This window comes from Camelus ferus, chromosome 18 (genome assembly GCF_009834535.1).
Source record: "Camelus ferus isolate YT-003-E chromosome 18, BCGSAC_Cfer_1.0, whole genome shotgun sequence".
NCBI lineage: Eukaryota > Metazoa > Chordata > Mammalia > Artiodactyla > Camelidae > Camelus > Camelus ferus.
In genome coordinates, this window is record NC_045713.1 from 14,058,541 (window position 1) to 14,077,874 (window position 19,334).

At 52.8% G+C, this 19,334-nt stretch overlaps 1 protein-coding gene across 1 annotated transcript; it reads left to right on the forward strand.

Annotated features, from left to right (window-relative positions):
• The first annotated feature begins 5 nt into the window (after nt 1–5).
• CCNF (cyclin F) lies at nt 6–19,041 on the forward strand. The gene is made up of 17 exons (XM_032460214.1): nt 6–114; nt 1,196–1,350; nt 2,399–2,505; nt 3,445–3,512; nt 4,755–4,948; nt 5,296–5,349; nt 6,014–6,118; nt 6,428–6,505; nt 8,332–8,483; nt 10,437–10,601; nt 12,406–12,529; nt 12,781–12,961; nt 13,308–13,395; nt 15,280–15,379; nt 15,480–15,607; nt 16,306–16,475; nt 17,150–19,041. The coding sequence occupies exons 1-17, from the start codon at nt 99–101 to the stop codon at nt 17,623–17,625; spliced, it is 2,361 nt and encodes a 786-aa protein (XP_032316105.1). The 5' UTR covers nt 6–98; the 3' UTR covers nt 17,626–19,041.
• Nucleotides 19,042–19,334: the final 293 nt, after the last annotated feature.

Here is a 19,334-nt window from a genome sequence, read left to right on the forward strand (position 1 = left end):
CGGGCGGCGGGCGGGTTTGCGCTTGCGTGGGGCGGCGCACTCTAGGCCCGCGGGCGGCTCTGGCTGAGGCGGCGGCAGTGGTGATAGCGGCTACGGCTATGGGGAGCGGAGGCGGTGAGTAGAGGGGCGCGGAGCGCGGGAGGCGGGCGGCAGCGGGGCGGCCGCGGGGCGGCCTTGAGACTGAGCAGGGCTAGCTCGGGACTTTCGACCAGGGATGCGGGTCGTCCCTGCGGCGCCCGCCTGGCGCGCGATTTAAATGTCCGGCGTCGCCCAGCTCCGCGTGAAAGAGCGCGCGGGGCCCGCTACCTGTCGTGGACTGTGAGCACCGCTGAGGTTTCAGTGGTTATTACGGTGGCTGTCCTCGAGAAAGGGAATGAGGGGAAGGTAAAATGTGGTGATTGGTCGCCCTGTGAGTCCGTTTGGCTTTCGCAGCACGTTAATTGCTGATGAGAAGACCCAGGTGAGGAGCGAGGGGAGGGGGCAGGAAGAAGGCCTGCGGAGGGAGTCGTGCAGGTGGGCGAGCAGCCACCTCCTGTCGGGCAGGAGGGAGGAACGGGTAGGAAACCAGGTGAATTGTAGGTGATGGGCTACTCCTGCCTGAGAGCTTCTAGCTCATCAGCTTAGAGTGAGGAAGGAGTTTTTGCAGTTGAAGTTGGAAGGATGCCCTGTAGGGGAGAGGACACTGGGCAGCTCTGACATCCGCAGACCTGGAACTGGCCTGGCCTCCAAGTCCAGCCTTTGCTTCTCTGCAGGGCAGTCCCTCCTAGTTTGGACTGGAAAACCAGCCTGTCCAAAGTTGACAGATCCTTATTAACATTATACATTTTAGTCATGTGGGCACATAGGACTAAAGAAATCAGCAAGGGTGGAGGGGCTTCCCTGAGAGTGAAATGAAAGGCTGACTGTCATCAGCATTGGCTGCTTCTTTCCCCGTTCCTGGTTGTCATCTGGGCTGTGGATCAGAAGGTTTCCCAATACTACTCACCATAAATGTTTCTGATGAAATGATGATGTCTTCTGTAACTCATACACTACTACTCCTTTGTTTAATCTTTGTTTGGGACTATAAATATGGCTGGTTCCTTTTGGGGCAGAGGACAGTATCTGTAGAATCATGTTCAGATGTAACTTTTCATATCAGCACAACTCCTTTCCAATACATCACATAGACCATTCTGATTTTTTTTTCCTTAAGTAATCCACTGTAGGTGTGCCAAGTGTTTCTGTTATCCTACAAAGCGAAGAATAAGAAGGAGACCCCGAAACCTAACCATCTTGAGTCTCCCAGAAGATGTGCTCTTTCATATTCTGAAATGGCTTTCTGTTGGCGATATCCTCGCTGTCCGAGCTGTAAGTTGTCAGATGGAAATAGTATCAGCCCTGGCATTGTTGGTTATACCATGAGGGCTTTGTGTCCTAAATGTCAAAACAAAACTGGCTACAAATGAGGGCAGAAGAGACAACTGTGATATTGGTAATAGATGCTTGAGGTTCTTCTGATTGTAGGAAAGCTATAACATAATACACTAAGGTTTGAGTCTGCTCTTTGCAATGCTTATTTTAACAGAGAAGATACCTTTTTATGGTAGTGAAATTTGCATCCCTCAAGAAATAAGGTAGTATTAAAAAGAATAATAGTGTAACCTTGAGGACAAATCCCATGTAATATTCAGCACTGAAGGGGACTCTGGGAGTTATTTTGCAGATGTTGAAACTGTAGCCTCACTTTGAGTGACTTAACCAAGGACATACTGCAAGTTAGTGGGAAAACTCCAACTAGAACCCACTTCTCTGACTTCCAAAGCTGCCTCCATTGTGGTCGTAATATCCATGGGTACTGAATTTTCAGTGGCAGTGGGAACTTTAGCCCTTAAAATGCTCACCCGTGCTCAAGGCCCCCAGCTTGGGCACTTCTTGTATTCATCCAGAGCAGAGGCTCCAGGTCCTACCTGAGGCTGCTGTCCTGTGTTTCAGTCTTTTCTGAGAGCCTTTGTTGACCTCTAGGCTCTAGCTGTACTCCCACTAGCAAGACCCCAGGTAGAGGAGCTCAAAACAGATTTCTGACCTACCTGCTCCCCTTAGAGTTGGATTCCCTGATCCTGAGAGGTATATAGCATTACAGAGGTGGTGTCCACTTTCTCAGCCTACATGCTTATTCCCACTTCCAGGACCACTGTCCCCACCTTTAGAGCCACAGAGAAACTTGTTTCTGGACTCAATTTTCTCTATTCAAAGCAACTCTTAGTTACTTTGATACACAGAGACTCAAGGGCCTTTACTGCTGGGATGGGAAGGGAGACAGGAGACCCTACACCTATCTGCACCCTGTCTTTAAGCACTGCTTCTGGGAAGTCCCTTGATAATCGCCCGCAGCCCACTCTGTTTCCGCTCTTGTCAGGTACACTCCCACCTGAAGTACCTGGTGGACAACCATGCCAGCGTGTGGGCATGTGCCAGCTTCCAGGAGCTGTGGCCTTCTCCGAAGAACCTGAAGCTCTTTGAAAGGTATCTCTGCACCCTGAAAACAGCTCGGCTTTCTCCCACCTTTGGGCCCTCCCTGGTATGTCTGTGTCTCAAGGCTTGACCTGGGAACGACCTTCCTCTTGCTGTTGGCCCTGCCAATGCCTTCTCCCACAGGGAGTGACTGAGGGCTATCAGCTCCACCGATTGGGTCACACAAGTTCCATCCAGCACAGGCCTCAGTCCTCCACGCCACCAACAAAGGCCTGACTCTCATTAGTCACAGCGGTGCTTCTCTGGGGTCCGCGTGGGCTGTGATCCATCCCATGTGACTCAAATGCAGGTCACCGGCACGCATAAACTTTACTCAGCCCTCTTAGTCAGAACCATATGATTTGAATCCTATTGCATTTTACTCACTGGCTGATCCCACCCACCATTCTGGAGCTTGGACCTAAACAGAGGGCCAAAGGGACCGTGAACCCCAGTGTGCCAGTGGTCCTGGGCAGGCTGCCCAAGACATAGTCCACTAATCATACAGTGTACCCACTTAAAGTGTATACCTCAATGGTTTTTAATACATTCACAGAGTTATATAACCATCAACACTGTCTAACTTTAGAACATACTCATTACTCCAAAATGAAGCCCGCTATCCTTTAGCAGTCACTTACTATATTCCCTGTAATCCCCCAAACACCGGGCAGTCCCTAATCTGCTTTCTGTCTCTGCAGATTTGCCTACTCTGGACATTTCTTATGAGTGGAGTCATGCAACGTATGGCCTTTTGTGACTGACTTATTTCACTTAAGCATGTTTTCAAGGCTCATCCATGTTGTAGCATGTCATCATTAATGGATATTTAGCTGCATTATGAAAAAAATTTTCAGTTCAGAAAATGGGTATTGTAGTTTGAAGTGTGGTGGTGGAACATAACCTTTATGGAATAAAATCATGTGATGATTTATGTTCTCAATGTTTCAGGGCTGCTGAAAAAGGGAATTTTGAAGCTGCTGTGAAGCTGGGCATAGCCTACCTCTACAATGAAGGCCGTAAGTCCTCAAGGGGGTGGGGCCGAGGCTGGGGCTGGCCTCGTCCCACTTGGTATTGACATTGTAGAGTAAGCACGAGCCCTTGCCAGTGTTAGCAGTTTAGTTGCTGCTCTTGCTGTGTCTGGCTGTGTACTGTCTTCCCTTGGGAGCTTGTTCCCAGAGTGCCCTGCTCAGGGACCCACTGATGAACTTTGATTTTGTAGGTTGGGAGAGCCACCTCTTGTTTTAACAAACCTTTAATTTTGATTGACAAAGAGTGACTCTGAACAGAGATTCAGAATGGGGACTCCTTAGGCAAGCCAGCCTTTTCCTTGGCTGCCTGCCCTCTGTCCAGTTAACACCACAGCCCGGGTGTAGACACTGGCTTCTCTCCTTGGCTGTAGTTCATCTGTGGTACTGGGGGCAGCGGTCAAAGCATGCCAGATTCCAGGTGTCCATAACACAGGTAGCTGAGGCTCCAAGCAGGGGGCAAGTGCAAGCAGGTCAAAGCTGGCCTGGTACCTAAGGTTCCTTCACCCACAAGGGGTGAGTGTTCCTTGAAAGACTTGTGCGGCCCTCTCTCCCAATTCTTTCCTGTCTGCTAAGCACAGTAAGGAACCAACTTTCCTGTCCCCACTCCCGGGATACAGAAAGACTTGGGTATGGCCACTAGTTTTCTGCCTCTAAAAGATCTGGCTTCTTGCTGAGAGATCACCCCTACACCCAGCTGGTTGACAGGACTGTTGTGCCCTGGAGACAATGAGCAGTGCTGCTCCAGGCTCAGGAGAGCTGTGGTCCTGCCCCTGCCCTCCCATCAGTGTTTCCCAGACATGATTCACATACTGTTCCACTCACCCATGTGAAGTGTGTAGTTCAATGGTTTTTAGTGTATTGAGTCATGCAACTGTCACCATTAATTTTGGAATACTCTCATTACCCCAAAAGGAAACAGGGTCCCCGTTAACCAGGGGCTGAGCAGTAATTCCACCCCCTGGAAGGAGGGTGGGCACTTGATGCCTCCGAAGCGGGAACACCTCCGATCTGAAGCCAGGCTGCTGGGAGGGCCCGGCAGAAACACGATTCACACAATAGAGGAAGAAAAATAGAAGCCCCGATCCTGCCTCTGCTATCCTAAAACACCAGCAACTTCCCATTGCAGCAGGCTTGAGGTTTCAGACATTCCAGAAAGACTGTGGGGACCTGTCCGCATCCGTCCTCCAGAGACATCCCTGACCACTGGGCTGTGTTCTGTGGTCTCTGCAGTGTCTGTGTCCGATGAGGCCCGTGCGGAAGTGAATGGCCTGAAGGCCTCTCGCTTCTTCAGCCTCGCTGAGCGACTAAATGTGGGGGCTTCACCCTTCATCTGGCTCTTCATCCGCCCGCCCTGGTCGGTGTCCGGAAGCTGCTGCAAGGCCGTGGTACACGAGAGCCTCCAGGCGGAGTGCCAGCTGCAGAAAGTGAGTCTGGCCAGGAGTGCCTGTGGGGTCTGAGGAGGAGAGAAAACCTGCAGGGGAGATGCTGTGGACCAGTCAAGTCTGGGACCTGAGGGCAGTGGAGGCACAGAAAACAGTGCAGATGTGGCAGCATCTGGCCAGCAGGAGAGGAGGCCTCAGAGCCAGGGTCCGGGGGTCAGGTGAGGGGCCACACTGCAGATGGGCTAAGCTGACCACTGGAAAGGCAGGACACAGACTCCGTGAGGTCCTCTGTATGGTGGGGTGGGGGACACCAGGATCTGCAGACGGAGGGGGCAGCCCCCTGGAAGTTCTCTCTGCTGACAGTCACACTTCTTTTTCCTCCTTTTTAGACCCACAGAGCGTCCATACTGCACTGCTTGGGGAGAGTGCTGAGTCTCTTCGAGGTGAGTCTAGTTGTCCATCCTACCAGGGCCTTGCGTTGTTTGGCGTCCTGGCCCAGGTGAGCAGGCAGAGCACAGTGGCCCCGAGTCTCTGTGCCACTTGCCTTTCTGGCAGCCACAAGCACTGAGGACCAGGAAGTACATACAAGGCAGCAGATGGGGACATCCCAAGTTCAAAGCCAAGGCGAGCCCTGTCTGTGAGGCTATGTGAAGCCAAGCAGAGCATTGGAGTGTGATGGACCCCCGGGGCTATTTGTTTCAGGGCTCTGCTGTGGGCGGGTCTCTCCACTCCCCACACAGGCCTCTCCACCCTTGAGAAAGCTATATTGAGCTTTGTGATTAAGGAACTTCTGCAGCAGACTTGAGGCAGTGACAGCAGCAGGGAGGGACACTGATGTGAGCGAGGAGCTGGAGGGGCCTTGAAAAACCACCACCGACACCCTGCGGGTAGTGTGGTGAGGGGAGCTGACACTTGGAGACACAAAGCTGAGTCCAGCACAAACGCCGGGCGGGAGGAAGCAGGGCCTGTGAAGGCAGGGCTCACGGGCTCGTGCCATCCTGGTTGTCAGATTGTGTGTCTTCAGGGAAGTTGTTTCTACTCCAGTTTAGGTAACTCATTGTAAAGATGAGAGCCATCTGTGCGGTTACTTAGAGGTACTTGTTCTAGGATGAAGAGAAACAGAAGCAGGCCCGGGACCTGTTTGAAGAGTCGGCCAATCAGGGGTGTTTGACCAGCTCGTACCTCCTCTGGGAAAGTGACAGAAAGATGGACGTGAGTGAACCCAGATCTGGGAGAGGGTGCATTATGTGGGCCAGAAGCACAGTCTCCACACTGACCCTTGGACAAGATTCTGTCAACACAGACGGTTCTCTGGGGCCCCGGGAGCTGCTGGTCATCGGGCTGTTCTCAGCACTGCTCCCCAAAACGACCACCACCATTTGGGGGATAAAAGGCTGGGAAGAAAGCACAGCTCAGGACCCTCTGGAAGTGTTGGGGGAACATTTAAGAACCCCACAGGTTGGTTCTGAGATTCTCCAGAGACACAACCATGTAAGGGCATGGTGACTCTCCTGTTGACAGATGTCAGATCCCGGACGATGCCTCCACAGCTTCCGGAAACTCAGGGACTTTGCTGCCAAAGGTTGCTGGGAAGCGCAGGTGAGCTGAGAGCTACCCTTTGTTCTTAGACCTCCTCTCGTGAGGACCACGGGGGCAAGGCTGCTGGGTTCCCACTCAGGAGGCAGTGAGAGTGGCCCAGGGCTTAGAACTGAATCTTAAAGGAGTTTAGCTCTGGGGTATGCAGGGAGGAGAGCCCCAAAGTGCTTTCTTCATCTCTGCCCATCTCCAGCCTCAGTGCCCATTGCCCGTAAGCCAGCCAGCCTCTCATTTTTAAGTGCTGTGGACTGCATCTAATATCAAAATTTATACTACTCCCTAAAGTCCTGTAGGTGAAGCATTTTGGAAACAGAACTTGAGGCTTCTTGGAGCAGACGGGTGTGTGGAATGCATTATCTGACCTCACCGGGTTGGCCGGTGTTGGAACCAGGACATCAGGGATTTGTAGCTGGTGTTCTCCAGACACTCTCCCTGTGTAGCTGTAAAGAAGTCACTGTTTCAGGACATATCAAAGGAAGTCCCCCTATGCCAAGCTGATAGAAGCTCGCTCCTGTCGCCCTACCAAGTGGGTAGTTGAGGGTCATCTGCCCTCAAAAACTAGGGAAGGCATCACAAAGGGGCTGGGCCAGCCTGACTTATCACAGGATGTTGTAGTGATCATGTCTAAGAAGGCGCTCAGCACATTTACAGGAAATATAGCAATGAATAGTGTGGTTCTAGTTCAAGCTCAGACTAATCAGTAAGAATAGTAAGACCCCACGGAAGTTCAGAGGGCCTCAGTATACTCAGAAAAAAGGAAGTAAAACAAGCAGTCAAAATACAGGGCAGGTTTGACCTCCCTGCTGATCGAAAGGGTGCACATTTAAAGAGATTGAGGCTGGTCTTGTTAGCAACTCATACATAGATATTCTCTGTGTTTTTGAGTGGATAGCTAGTAACTTCTGAAAATACACATTTTTAACGATGGCAGATTCTGCCAGCAAAGATGTGATGAAACAGTATTCCTATTAGTGAGTAAACAGTGTTCCTATAAGTGGGTGTGAAAATCAGCACAGGCCTTTCAGGAAGCATCTGGGTCCAAGTGGCACCTGTGGGTCGACCACGTGCACAGAAGCTGCACCGAGCTGCACAAAGGTGAACCTCGAAACCCCTCAAAGGAAGAACAGGGCAGACGCGTACAGGTCTCCTGTCATGAGGAACCATGTGACTATTAGGCAGAAGAGAAAACCTAACACATGTGTGTTTTGTGATCACAAATGCATGTACCTGCTGCTACACGTGCATAGAAAATTCTGGAAGGAAATACTTAGGGGTGGTCAGTAGTAACTGTTGAGGGCTTAATGGGCCCTGGGCGGGTCCTGAGCGGGGTGCTGCACATCTCAGTTAACACTCACGTCATTTGTTCAAGAGGTGCTGTTAAACCATCTTGTGAAAAGGGAAACTGAGGTGCCTCAAAGCCCCCAATTCACCTGTGGTCACACACAGACCCAGGTGTGAAAGCCAGGTCATGCCAGCCTGCAGCCAGCTCTTGGCCACTTTGCCATGTGCTCCTCACCCCCCGGAGCATCAGCTTTCACTATCATGGTTGAGCAGAAATGAACTGAATTTTTCAGAGAAACTGTGTGGGGCAGGGAGGTGACTGACATTCCATCACACACTTTCTGTCCCTTTTCAAATTTTCTGTCACATGATATGTTTCTGATTTCCAAAGGAGTGATTAAACTCTTGGCCCTCGCGGTTCCAGGAGGCTTAGAAGGTGTAAGTAGGCCAGTGTGTACGCAGGCAGAACCCTCCTCACATTCGGAAACAGGAACCTCCAAAGCCCCCTACTTCCTTCTCACTCCGTGTGTCTCCCCCCCCAACCCCAGCTGTCTTTAGCCAAAGCCTGTGCAAATGGAAACCAGCTCGGACTAGAAACGAAAGCTTCCAATGAGATAGTCTGCCAGCTGTTCCAGGCCTCCTACGCCGTCAGTAAGCAGACGGTCTTCTCCGTGCAGAAGGGCCTCAATGACACAATGAGGTGAGGACTCGTGCCAGAGCTGATGGGAAGGCAGAGCGACAGCTGGTCTCTGGGAAGAGGGATCTGGCCTGTTTCAGCCGAGCTTCCCATTAAAGGGCCCTCTGCGTTATCAACCCCACTGGGATCACCCCTAGGGCTGTGTGTTTTCTAATAAAATCAGTAATGCCTAAGTTATCTGGGACTTTGAAGAGAAAATCTCCCACATCAGTGTCTGCTCTCCAGCTTTCCTTTTTAAGCCTCAGAATGTACTAAACCATTTTAAACATCTTTCTAAAATGATGCCAAAAACCACCCTTTCTTTGCCACCTATCATTACAGGCATCAAGGGGGCGGGGGTGGGCGGTGGGGAGGCAGCTGCTGCAGCCTCAAAACCCCGCACACAGGTCCATTTTCCTCCGAGGTTTGGCGATACACTTTTACCCTCAATCACAGAACATGTTAGAGGGTAAAATGGAAAAATGTGACTAATTTTTTTAAGCCTACGCCAGAGATTTCAAACGCATTTTAGGTTCATGATGGGTAGGCTTGGGCTGTGCTGCAGCAGACAACACCTAGCACGTGGTGCACTCTCTTCCCTGGAGGGGCTGGAGCTCTTACACACAGCAGGGGACGCAGGTGTCCTTCGCTCCTACACTCAGTGTCCCCAAGCGGCTGTGCTTCTGTGTCCTGTGCCTGGGCCCCCTTTGCCCCTTCCTCCTCAGCTGTCTCCCTTTCTCTGGGAAGGAACGTGCCCTCTCAATTGGCCCTTTTTTTTTTTTTTTTTTTTTGGTTGGACTGTTGCCATTCTTTTTCTGTGTGTGTGTGGGGGGGGGGTGAGTTAACATAAATGTAACCTTTATTTTCCTTGTCGAGAGTTAAACTAGTTTTATTGAAGTAGTATCATTTCACCCTGAGTTGAGCATCTTGCCATTTTCCTCTGTCAGGCAACAGCCAACTTCTTCCCCCTTTTTTTTTCCCATTGCGTTATAATTGACATGTAACATTATGTTAATGTCAGATTTAACCATTTCAAAGGGTACAGTCCAGTTGGTCTGTTTTTATGAGTCTGATGTCACACTTGTCCAGTGTGTCTGCACTGGGGAGCGTCCACTGCTAGTCCCAGTTGTGGCTGGTGTGAACCTCAAACATCTGGCTGCCTTCCTCTCACCTCCTTCCCTCCCCGGCTCCCCTACTCAGCCTCGTCACTCCCTCCTTCCTTCTGTCCATGGAAGATGCTTCTGTCTGGCCTGACACCTGGAGCCGTCCCTCCTGTCCACGCAGAGTCCTGTGGCACCAAGTTTCTTCTCCCTCTTGCTTCTGTTCTCTCCATCCCATCTTCTTTGTTGAAAAAGGCGTTTACCGTACTCCTGCATCCGTGCCACTGCATGCTGTGTTCTCCTGTGACGTCTGTGTCCTGGCCCAGCGTTTAGCCCCCTTGAGGAGGGACCCCGTGTCTGTTGGCTCTGTCAGCCCGAGTCCTCCCTCGGGGTTGCTAGGTGACTGAGAGCACAGGTCGCTGCATCCTGCTCTAGCTGTGTTCCTGGCTCTTGGCTCCACTGCAGAGGCTTGTGATAAATGAGTCCACGGGTGAGCTGTTCCTCCAGGAGAAGACAGGTTTGCAGGCAGGCAAACTTTGAGTGGCTTTTCTCCTGTCCTGTGACCAATCCCCAGTCCTACAGACTGGACCCACTTTGCCCCTGATGGTTCAGGCTCATTCAGTGCCTAGGGGCCCTGAGGTTGGGGATGCAGAGCACACATGTGTGTAGCCCACCTGCCTCCCGGGAACCAAGTTCGGGGTTGTGGGGCCACCCAGCCCCTTTGGACAGGGTGTCTCAGCCTCAGACGGATACTTGGGGACACCAATGATGTCTCAGTGACCTGCTCGCTGCTCAGGACAGACAGGCTGCACAGGGATGGGAGACGGGACATCATGAATGCTTGCCCTGGTTTTCAGGAGTGGTGCTCTTCCCACAGGTACATCCTGATCGACTGGCTGGTAGAAGTCGCCACCATGAAGGACTTCACGAGCCTGTGCCTTCACCTGACCGTGGAGTGCGTGGACCGGTACCTGCGGAGGCGGCTGGTGCCCCGGTACAGGCTCCAGCTGCTGGGCATCGCCTGCATGGTCATCTGCACCCGGTGAGGAGCCTTATGCAGCCAGGCTGTGTCCAGTTCATGGGCTGGCTTTTCAGTGAAATAAGCCTTCAGCACCCCACCTCATTTTGGGGGATTTTAGTTTTAGGGGGTGCCCTGCCAAGTGGTCCTTCCCACATGGGGGCAGCATAGCACCCCAGCATGCAGTCTCAGGACCCAGAGTTCGGCCTCACTCGGGCAGGCTTAGGCTGGACCCCGCTCCCCATGGCTCCTGAGGGCAACACTGCGATGAGGGAGGGTCATAGTAGGCTGCCCCCACTGGTTGAGTTCTCAACTCTGTGTCCAGAGACCTGCATTTAGTGGGTCTCATGTGTTCACCACAACTCCCCACAGAGCCCACTCCAACCACAAGAGGCAGCCTGCACCTATATAGCAATGACTTTTCAAATCAGACCATATTAAGTTTTACCTAAATCTACCTTCCTTTAGTACCTCCTCACTCAGTTTTGCCGTTGGAAGCAATGTGGATGGCAATTCCCACCATACATTTTGCATTTTCTTGTTTTTCTAAACCAGACATCTCCTGCACGGTCTGCCATCCCCCCTGGGCAGTGCTTTCCAGACCAACCATTCTCACTGTACACAGTGGTGTCAACTACAAAGAGATTTCTCTTTTGTACACTAACCCAGAGGCAGAGGGTTCAGGCTTCTGTCATTGGTTTTTCTGTTCCATGAGGTCATGAAGGAGCCCCAGTTCCCGTCTTGCTTTCTGCTACCCCCGGTGGCCCCTGAGGCCACCATGTCCAACTTTGCTATGAGCTCAGTCTTGTGGCCATGACGGGAACTCGGAAGAGTGGTCTCTTTGGGTGGGTGTGGAGGCAGGGTCCCATGTCCACAGGCGGAGGGCTCGTGGGCTCGGGATCAGTACGCAGACTGCCACATGCTGTACGGCACCTCTCACTTGTGCTCTTGGAACCCAGTGTTCCAGGTCGTGTCACCAGAGAGGGCTGAACAGATGGCTCCCCAGCCTCCGTGGATCTAAACTGCATAATTCTGTCCTTGCAATCAGAGACCGAGATACTGGACCACAGACTGGCCAGCAGTGGGATAATAATTGCTTAAAAAGATTTGTAGAGGCTGAGATGCCCCTGCCTCCACTCTCAAAGCAGCGCCTGCTGCTCCGAGCACAGGGCTCTCATCTGTCCCACTCGCATAACATCCTCTCAGCACCTGCAGTCCTCACACTTCCTATCCTCTCTCTTGGCTGTGCCCACAGCAAACGGGGTTGCTGCTGAGTCCCTGAAGCAAAGTGGCTGAGGGGTTGGCCCTGGTCCACCTTGCCTGGGGAGGTGCCCTCAGCAGGCTGCTGGCCCAGCATGTTCCCTGACAGTTGGCACTGGTGGGGAGTGGAGAACAGGGTGGCCAGCTGCCTAAGGACAGTCACATTCCTGTGGCCAGACCTTCCAACAACCTCTAGCTCGTGTTCTGCTGGCTCACCTGCCTTCTGGGTTTAAGCTGTTTATACCCATTCCATAGAAGCGGGCACAAGCAGGGCAAAACCTCATCCCTAGGTCGTTAAGAGGATTGACCCATCTCAGCATTGAGGGTGCATTTTGCAGAAGCATCTCCGTGCCTAGCGGTCCAGCCACTCCCACTGCTGCTGGCCTGTGTGCTAATCCCTCTTCCCTTCCGGCCCCCATGACAGGCTCCTATGACCTTTTCAGTTCCCTTCAGTGGCAAGGGGCAGCTGGGTCCACTCTTTGCACTCCCCACACCTGTCACTGAAGCCTAAAGTGATCGCCCCACTGAGGGGTGTGGGATGAGTGCTCAGACCCCCTCTCAACACTAGGTTCATCAGCAAGGAGATCCTGACCATCCGAGAGGCCGTGTGGCTCACAGACAACACGTACAAATACGAGGACCTGGTGAGGATGATGGGGGAGATCATCTCCGCCCTGGAAGGGAAGATTCGAGTAAGTGGCCATTTCCTTTTTCTTTCTGAATCCAAGTTGAGGTCTCGTGGGGCCAGGAGGAGCAGAAGGCATCCACCTGGGCACTGAGCTCTCCTGCTCTGGGAAGTCCTCCTGGACTTCTCATCACTGCACGCCCTGGTGTTCAGCCTGAACGTGCCAAAGGGTGGGGTTTCTGAAGATCAGCCTTCCCACTGAATAGGGGAATGAGCCCTCCGTGTGCTGAGACCCCATGTCCATTTTGTTCCATCTAGGTCCCCACCGTGGTCGATTACAAGGATGTCCTGCTGACACTGGTCCCCATGGCAGCAAGAACCCAGCACCTGTGCAGCTTCCTCTGTGAGCTCTCCCTGCTGCACACCAGCCTGGCCGCCTACGCCCCAGCCCACCTGGCTGCAGCTGCCCTGCTCCTGGCAAGGCTGACACATGGGCAGAGTAAGGAGCTGATCCTTCCTGCCAGCCCCATGGGCTAAGCCAGTGGTCGGCGGGGATTCCTGGAGTCAGGAGACAGTGCTGAGATTCAAGGGGGGATGGAGAGAGAAAGAAACGTGTTCATCTCTCCCTGAGAAGGGGACACCAGAATGGAACAAAAGCCATTGTCTAGGGGTGAGATTAGATACGGTTCTAGTGTATTTCCCACCCTGTGGACAGAGAGCATGCATGCTTTGTCTATGGGGTATTTTCAATGCTGAGCCCTAGGAAACCCCATAACAGAACCATCAGAGCTGTTGGGCATGAGTGGGCATCAGAATGGCTCCACTATTCTTGCTTTCCTCCCCAGCCCAGCCCTGGACCACTCGGTTGTGGGACCTCACTGGGTTCTCCTGTGAAGACCTCATACCCTGTGTCCTAAGCCTTCATCAGAAGTGGTGAGTCTATAAGGAAGTGAGTCCTCCCACCTGCCACACACAACACACACAGGGGTGTGTTCCCACGTACCACAAGTGAAAGGGGGAATTCACTCTCCCGTGAAGGCTGTCAAGTCACACCAACCTTCCCCACTGAGCTGTGTGTTTCAGGGTTGACATTTAGAAATTCCAGGGCCATGTTGCTTATTTCACATGTTTTTAACACTTGATGTGTGTGCAGCACCTCCTCCCAACCCAAACCTAAGTCCACAGGGAGTAATTTTGGTGTAGGAAAAGTTGTCGTACAGCTCTGGGGTCGGAATACTGCGGCCCCAGGCACACGCAGACTGAGTGTGCTTCACGCCGGGGCCTCTCCTCTCTTCCCGTCTCAGCTTGGCTTGTAGACTCGCTCCTCCCACTCTTCAGTCCCTCCTGCACTCCTTTCTCTGCCAGGCTCATTGCCTCGGTGTCCCTTCCCTCCACACAAGGGACTGGGTAATTCTGGTTTTCTGCCTGTCCTCAGATGTTCCCTGGGAGACTTTGGGGATTCAAAAGCCATCTAAATGCCAGCCTCTGTCCTAAGCCGCAGGCCCCGCTGACAGCTTTTCCTCCAAGCCGGGCTCCCTAGCTTCCCCCAGCCATTCCTTGTAGATTTCACTGGGCGCTTGGTGGACAAGGCCTGTTCATCCTAGCAGAGACCTCACTGCCAGCCCACTTCTCTGTCCCTGCATCCCAGCGGTTCTCGGGGCCAGTGCACCTTCTTCACACATCTCGCGACCTGGTCCCCTCGGCTGCTGCTGCCTGCCCACCGTCACTCCCCCAGCCGCCTCCTCGATTACCACGAGGCGGCCTCTGAGCAGTCACTTATGCTAACACCTTCTGGGATGTCAGAACTCCAGCACTAGGTTGAAGGTTCCTCTGACTGGCCCCTTCTGACCCATCTGCCATTTCTCCCCTTCCTTGCTAACCCGGGGAGCCTGTCAGCATTTACCGGGGTGGCGTGCACACCGTTTATCCTGCAGTGCCCAGATCTCGTAGCAGAGGGATGGGGTGCATGGGTGACATCAGCAGGTCAGCATGTGTCTGACCCCAAGTTTGCTTAGACGAGTGCAGATAGCTGTTACCTGACGCTGGCTACCAAGAGCTCTTGATTGGCCGCCTCCCTGCCCCTGGAAGTTTTCTTTCTTTCTTTTTCTTTTTTTTTTCAAGATCAGATAAATTGGAAACAAGTATTTATTTATAAACAAAAACTTTTAAGTGTACAATTCAACAGGCTCTTAGTATATAGAGTTGCGCAGCCATCACCACCATCAGTTTTAGAACACTTCCCTCCACTCTCAAAACAAACCCCGCACTCCTTACCTATCACCTCCCTATTTCCCCTCCAGCCACCCCAGCAAACACTTACTACTTCCTAGCTCTGTGGCTTGCCTGTTCTGGACATTTCGTAGAAATGGAATCATGCAATACGTGGCCTTTTGTGACTGGCCTCTTTTACCTACATAATGTTCTCATCTGCACTAAATATCCACTGGATGGAGGGACCGCATTTTGTTTATTTGTTCCTGCATTGATGGACGTGTGGGTTTTTTTCCACCTTCTGGCTGTTGGGAATGATGCTGCAGTGAACATTTCTGTCTGGTTTCTGTGTGGACTTCCATTCACATTTCTCTAGGGGTTGCATCTGGGAGTGGGAGTGCTGGGTCATGGTGACTGCGTTTAACTGAGGAACTGACAGACCATCGACCACAGCAATGCTGGATTTTACTCCCAAGGCTGGGCTGTTTTTCAAAATGTCTTGTCCTCTCTCACTTCAGTGAGTGGAAGCAAAAAATGAGCCTCTTGGAGTGGACATGCTGGTGCTGCCTGCCACCCACTGCCACTCACATGTCCCTCTGTTGGCAGCTTCCACGATGATGTCCCCAAGGACTACAGGCAAGTCTCTCTTACTGCCGTGAAGCAGCGATTCGAGGACAGGCGCTACGGAGAGATCAGCCAGGAAGAGGTGCCACTCAGGCTGCTGATGGGGTGCTGGGGCGGGGGGCAGTGGTGCCAGCCTGCCCCTCGGGGCCTCTTCCCTCCCTCTGACCACAGCTTCCTCTCAGGTGCTGAGCTACGGCCAGTTGTGTGCAGCTCTTGGAGTGAAACAGGAGAGCCCGGAACCTGCATCTTTCCTCAGCGCGGGGGAAATTCACGCTTTCCTCAGCTCTCCCTCCGGAAGGAGAACCAAGCGGTTAGTAAGCCCCAGGTCCATAATGGCGAGATGCAGCGTTAGCTCCTCTGTGCTGGGCCTGGGTTCCCTGGTGACCCCGCAGCCATCTGAGGGGCTCCCTTTACACGGGGCTCCTTAAGCACAGCATGGAGAAGAGCAGATGCTGAGAAAACTGAAGCCAGGGTTGACCTCAGGCCCGTGGACCTAATCCCCTGTCTGCAATCCCATCTGCCTTCTCCAGCCTGGCTCTCCTGCCTTAACCTGATTCCCTTTGAGGGAAGACAGTCTTGAGCCCAGACTGGGCCCACTCAAGCTCTGGCCCTGCCGCATGCCAGGCACGAGCCGCCCTGGGCCCTTCTGCCCACCATGCTGCCGTCACTCCAGCGGTACCCTGACTAAGGTCCTCAGTACTTTCTTGTTCCCCTCGTCTCCCGTATGTATCCCATTTAACCTGTCTGTCCTCTCATTGTCCTGGATCTACTGCCTGGAATAACATCCCCGCCCCACCTGAAGAACTCCCATTGATCCTACAAAGTCCAGATGAGCAGGACCCTCACTGTACTCCTGGACCTGCCTCTGCCAATCTGTGCCATGAGCTTCTGAGGGCCATGACACCCTTGCTCACAACACGTGGGGGCAGGGTGGGCAGGTGCCAGGAGTCAGACTGGGCCTCCCAACACGGCTGCCTATGACAGGTTCCTGGCTCTCCCCCCCTACAGGAAACGGGAGAACAGCCTCCAGGAGGACAGGGGCAGCTTTGTCACCACTCCTACTGCAGAGCTGTCGAGCCAGGAGGAGACGCTGCTGGGCAGTTTCCTGGACTGGAGCCTGGACTACTGCTCTGGCTACGAGGGCGACCAGGAGAGTGAGGGCGAGAAGGAAGGCGATGGTGAGTGCTGGGGATGGAGAGCCACCAGGGGTCGTGCCAGGGGACAGCTTGTGCAGAGGGGCCCCCTCCCCCCTGCCTTACCTGCAGGAGAATATGTCCAGGCAGAGCCCCTAGAACACCACCCTTAGGGAGGAGGGGACGTAGGCCCAACCTCTCTCCATCTCTCACTGGAGCTGTGTTGATGGAAGGACCTCACCAGGGCAGGGAAGAGGAAGAGATCCTGACTGGAGTTCATAAGATCTTTGTAGAACATTGTACAAGATGTGCTTTGCCACTACCCTGTTGGGCTCTGTGCCTCGTGTACCCTCCAGGGCAGCTGCGGGAGGCTCTATCCCCATGTTCTTAGTCAGCCATCTGCACAGGAAGCCCAGTTCAAGCAGTTTCTGATGATTTTCCAATTCCTTTTGTGTCCACTTGGGATTAAGTAAATGATTAGATGGCCAGTTGTCACTTCCTCCTGTCCCCCAAGTCACATGGGGTGATACCCCAAGCATGAAGGAGGCCCTTCCCCCTCAATTTCTTACCCAAAAGAAAGGGGACTGTCCAGCGAAGTTCAAGATATGTGACCATGAGTTGGACCCTGGGCTGCCCTGGATCCTGACCGGGGCGGCAGGGGGGTCCACCCTGATGCTCAGGCTCTGACCTGACGACCTCTCCCCCAACGCCTCCCACAGTAACGGCTCCCAGCGGTGTCCTCGATGTCACCGTGGTCTACCTGAACCCAGAACAGCACTGCTGCCAGGAATCAAGCGATGAGGAGGCCTGCCCAGAGGAGGAGGGGTGCCAGGACCTGCACACGTTGGCACCAGGCACCCAGACACCTCAGACCCCAGGGCTTGAGCCCCCTCTCAGCAGCAGGAGGGGGCCAGGCAAGGACATCACAACCTCAGGGTACTCCTCTGTCAGCAGCGCAAGTCCCACAAACTCCATGGATGTCTTGGGGGACCCTCCCCGATCTACCTCAGTGCTGTCCCCCGGCAGCAACTTGAACACACAGCCTTGCCACCATCACGCCAGGAAGTCATGTTTACAGTGTCGTTCCCCGAGCCCCCCGGAGAGCAGTGTTCCCCAACAGCAGGTGAAGAGGAAAAACCTATCCACCCACAGTGAGGAGGAGGAGGACATGAACTTAGGCTTTTTGAACCTGTGAGTGTGTCAGAGCACTTGCTGCAGTGAATGTTTGCTGAGGGAGGGCTGCTGTTGCACTAGCGAGGGGAGGGGACACTGGAGATGGATCCCTGTAGACCTCCTGGTAGCCATCGCATGGGGATCAGAGAGAACTTGGGGCGGTAAGTTTCTTTCTCCAGGGAAGCCCACTGGGAGCCATCAAGATGTCTAAATCACAACAAAAACTCAGATCCTTCTCTTTGGAAAGTTTAGCCTCAAAGCAATCATACCACACTGCGTGACACCTATTTCTCTGTCTCCTCCTATGTCTGTCCTACTTTCCCTGGAAAGCTTAAGCGTACATCCTGATCTTCTCAGCCCCACTGAGCCTCACTCCAGTAGGCGACAGCTTTCACAGTTGAGAACATGTGTGACCCAGGTATCCTGGCACAGCTTCCCCCTCCCTGCATCTGTCTGATTTGCTGTCCAGGGGGAGCCAGCAGCTCTGAGCCCACCACCATCCCTGCATTGTTGGACTGTGTGTGACTACCAGGAGCAGGGGCCCTGACTTTTGCTGGCCAGGGCCTTGATGTCTTGGTCACAGGCTCCCTCCTCATATTCTCAGCTCATTTTAGAAATCTGTCCCTTCTCCTGTGATGATTTGTCTGTGTCCCCAACAGATAGTGTCTGTATGAACATCTCTCTTTGCACTGAATTTCTGGGTCATTTCTCTTCCTGTCTTTATTTCCATTCTTCATTCCTCTAAGCAAAAAGAAAATTAAAAATAGAAAGTATTAATTTAAAAAAAACCCTCAACATTATTTAGGCTTAACTAAAAAGAAAATTTGATCCAAACCCCTCAGTGACACTTTTTATGCAAAAAGAATTTTCCCAGAGAGGCTAGCCAGAAAAAAATTACATCAATTTTAATACCTGAAGTGATCAAGATGCAGAAGGAGATTCAGAGGACCTGCCCCTGCTTGCCAGGTGAGGGTGTATCTGCTGTGGGTTCCCCAGAATAATGACAGCAGAGACCTGACGAAGACTGACCCTGGCCTCTCCCCAGTTGGGTTGACCACTGACAAGCTCACGCTGCTGATAGCTTTTGTTTCCTCTCAAACATCAGAAAGAAGCACTTGGCCAGGAGTGTCCCCCAAATGCTCTTGAACCAAAACTACAGGGACATGGAGATGCTGATTCAGTGAGGCTTTTCTGGGTGCGTGCGTGTGTGAGTTGTGTGTTGATGTCCCTGCGGGAGCTATCTTTTTGCTACTGTTATAGAATTCTCACCACCTGGGGTTGGGTGTGGTTGAGTAAGGGAACCTCAGCATTGGGATTGCAGACCTCCCCTATTGACTGTGTGCCCCTGGGCATGTGTGAGTTTCAGTTTCCTCATCTGTAAGATGGGGCAATAATACCTACCTCACAGGGGTGTTGTGAGGATTAAATGTGATGAGAGTAGCAGCTGAGTGATGTGCATATTTGAACTGCCTTGTCCCCTTGTCCATGGCCACTTTTCAAAATCCAAAAGTTCTCTGCCTTCTCCCAGCCTGCACCTGTAGGAGGAAGCCACTCCAATGGGACCTAATAGCACCTGGCTGTAGTGTGGGGTCTCCCTGTGTCTTAAGTGCTGGCTGAAGCCTTTTCCCCCTCCCCTCCTACCTCACAGAGAATCATTTTAGGCAGTAATGCTGTCAGCCTGCCACAACTAGGCAAGAAAACAGCTGATGGAGGGACCCACCCTAAGAACAG

What these genes read in the sequence shown, in the direction of transcription:
- CCNF (XM_032460214.1), top strand. An exon ending in ATATCCTCGCTGTCCGAGCT is followed by an intron (nt 1,351 to 2,398) that starts GTAAGTTGTCAG and finishes CGCTCTTGTCAG; the next exon opens with GTACACTCCCACCTGAAGTA. An exon ending in CCCTGGAAGGGAAGATTCGA is followed by an intron (nt 12,530 to 12,780) that starts GTAAGTGGCCAT and finishes TGTTCCATCTAG; the next exon opens with GTCCCCACCGTGGTCGATTA.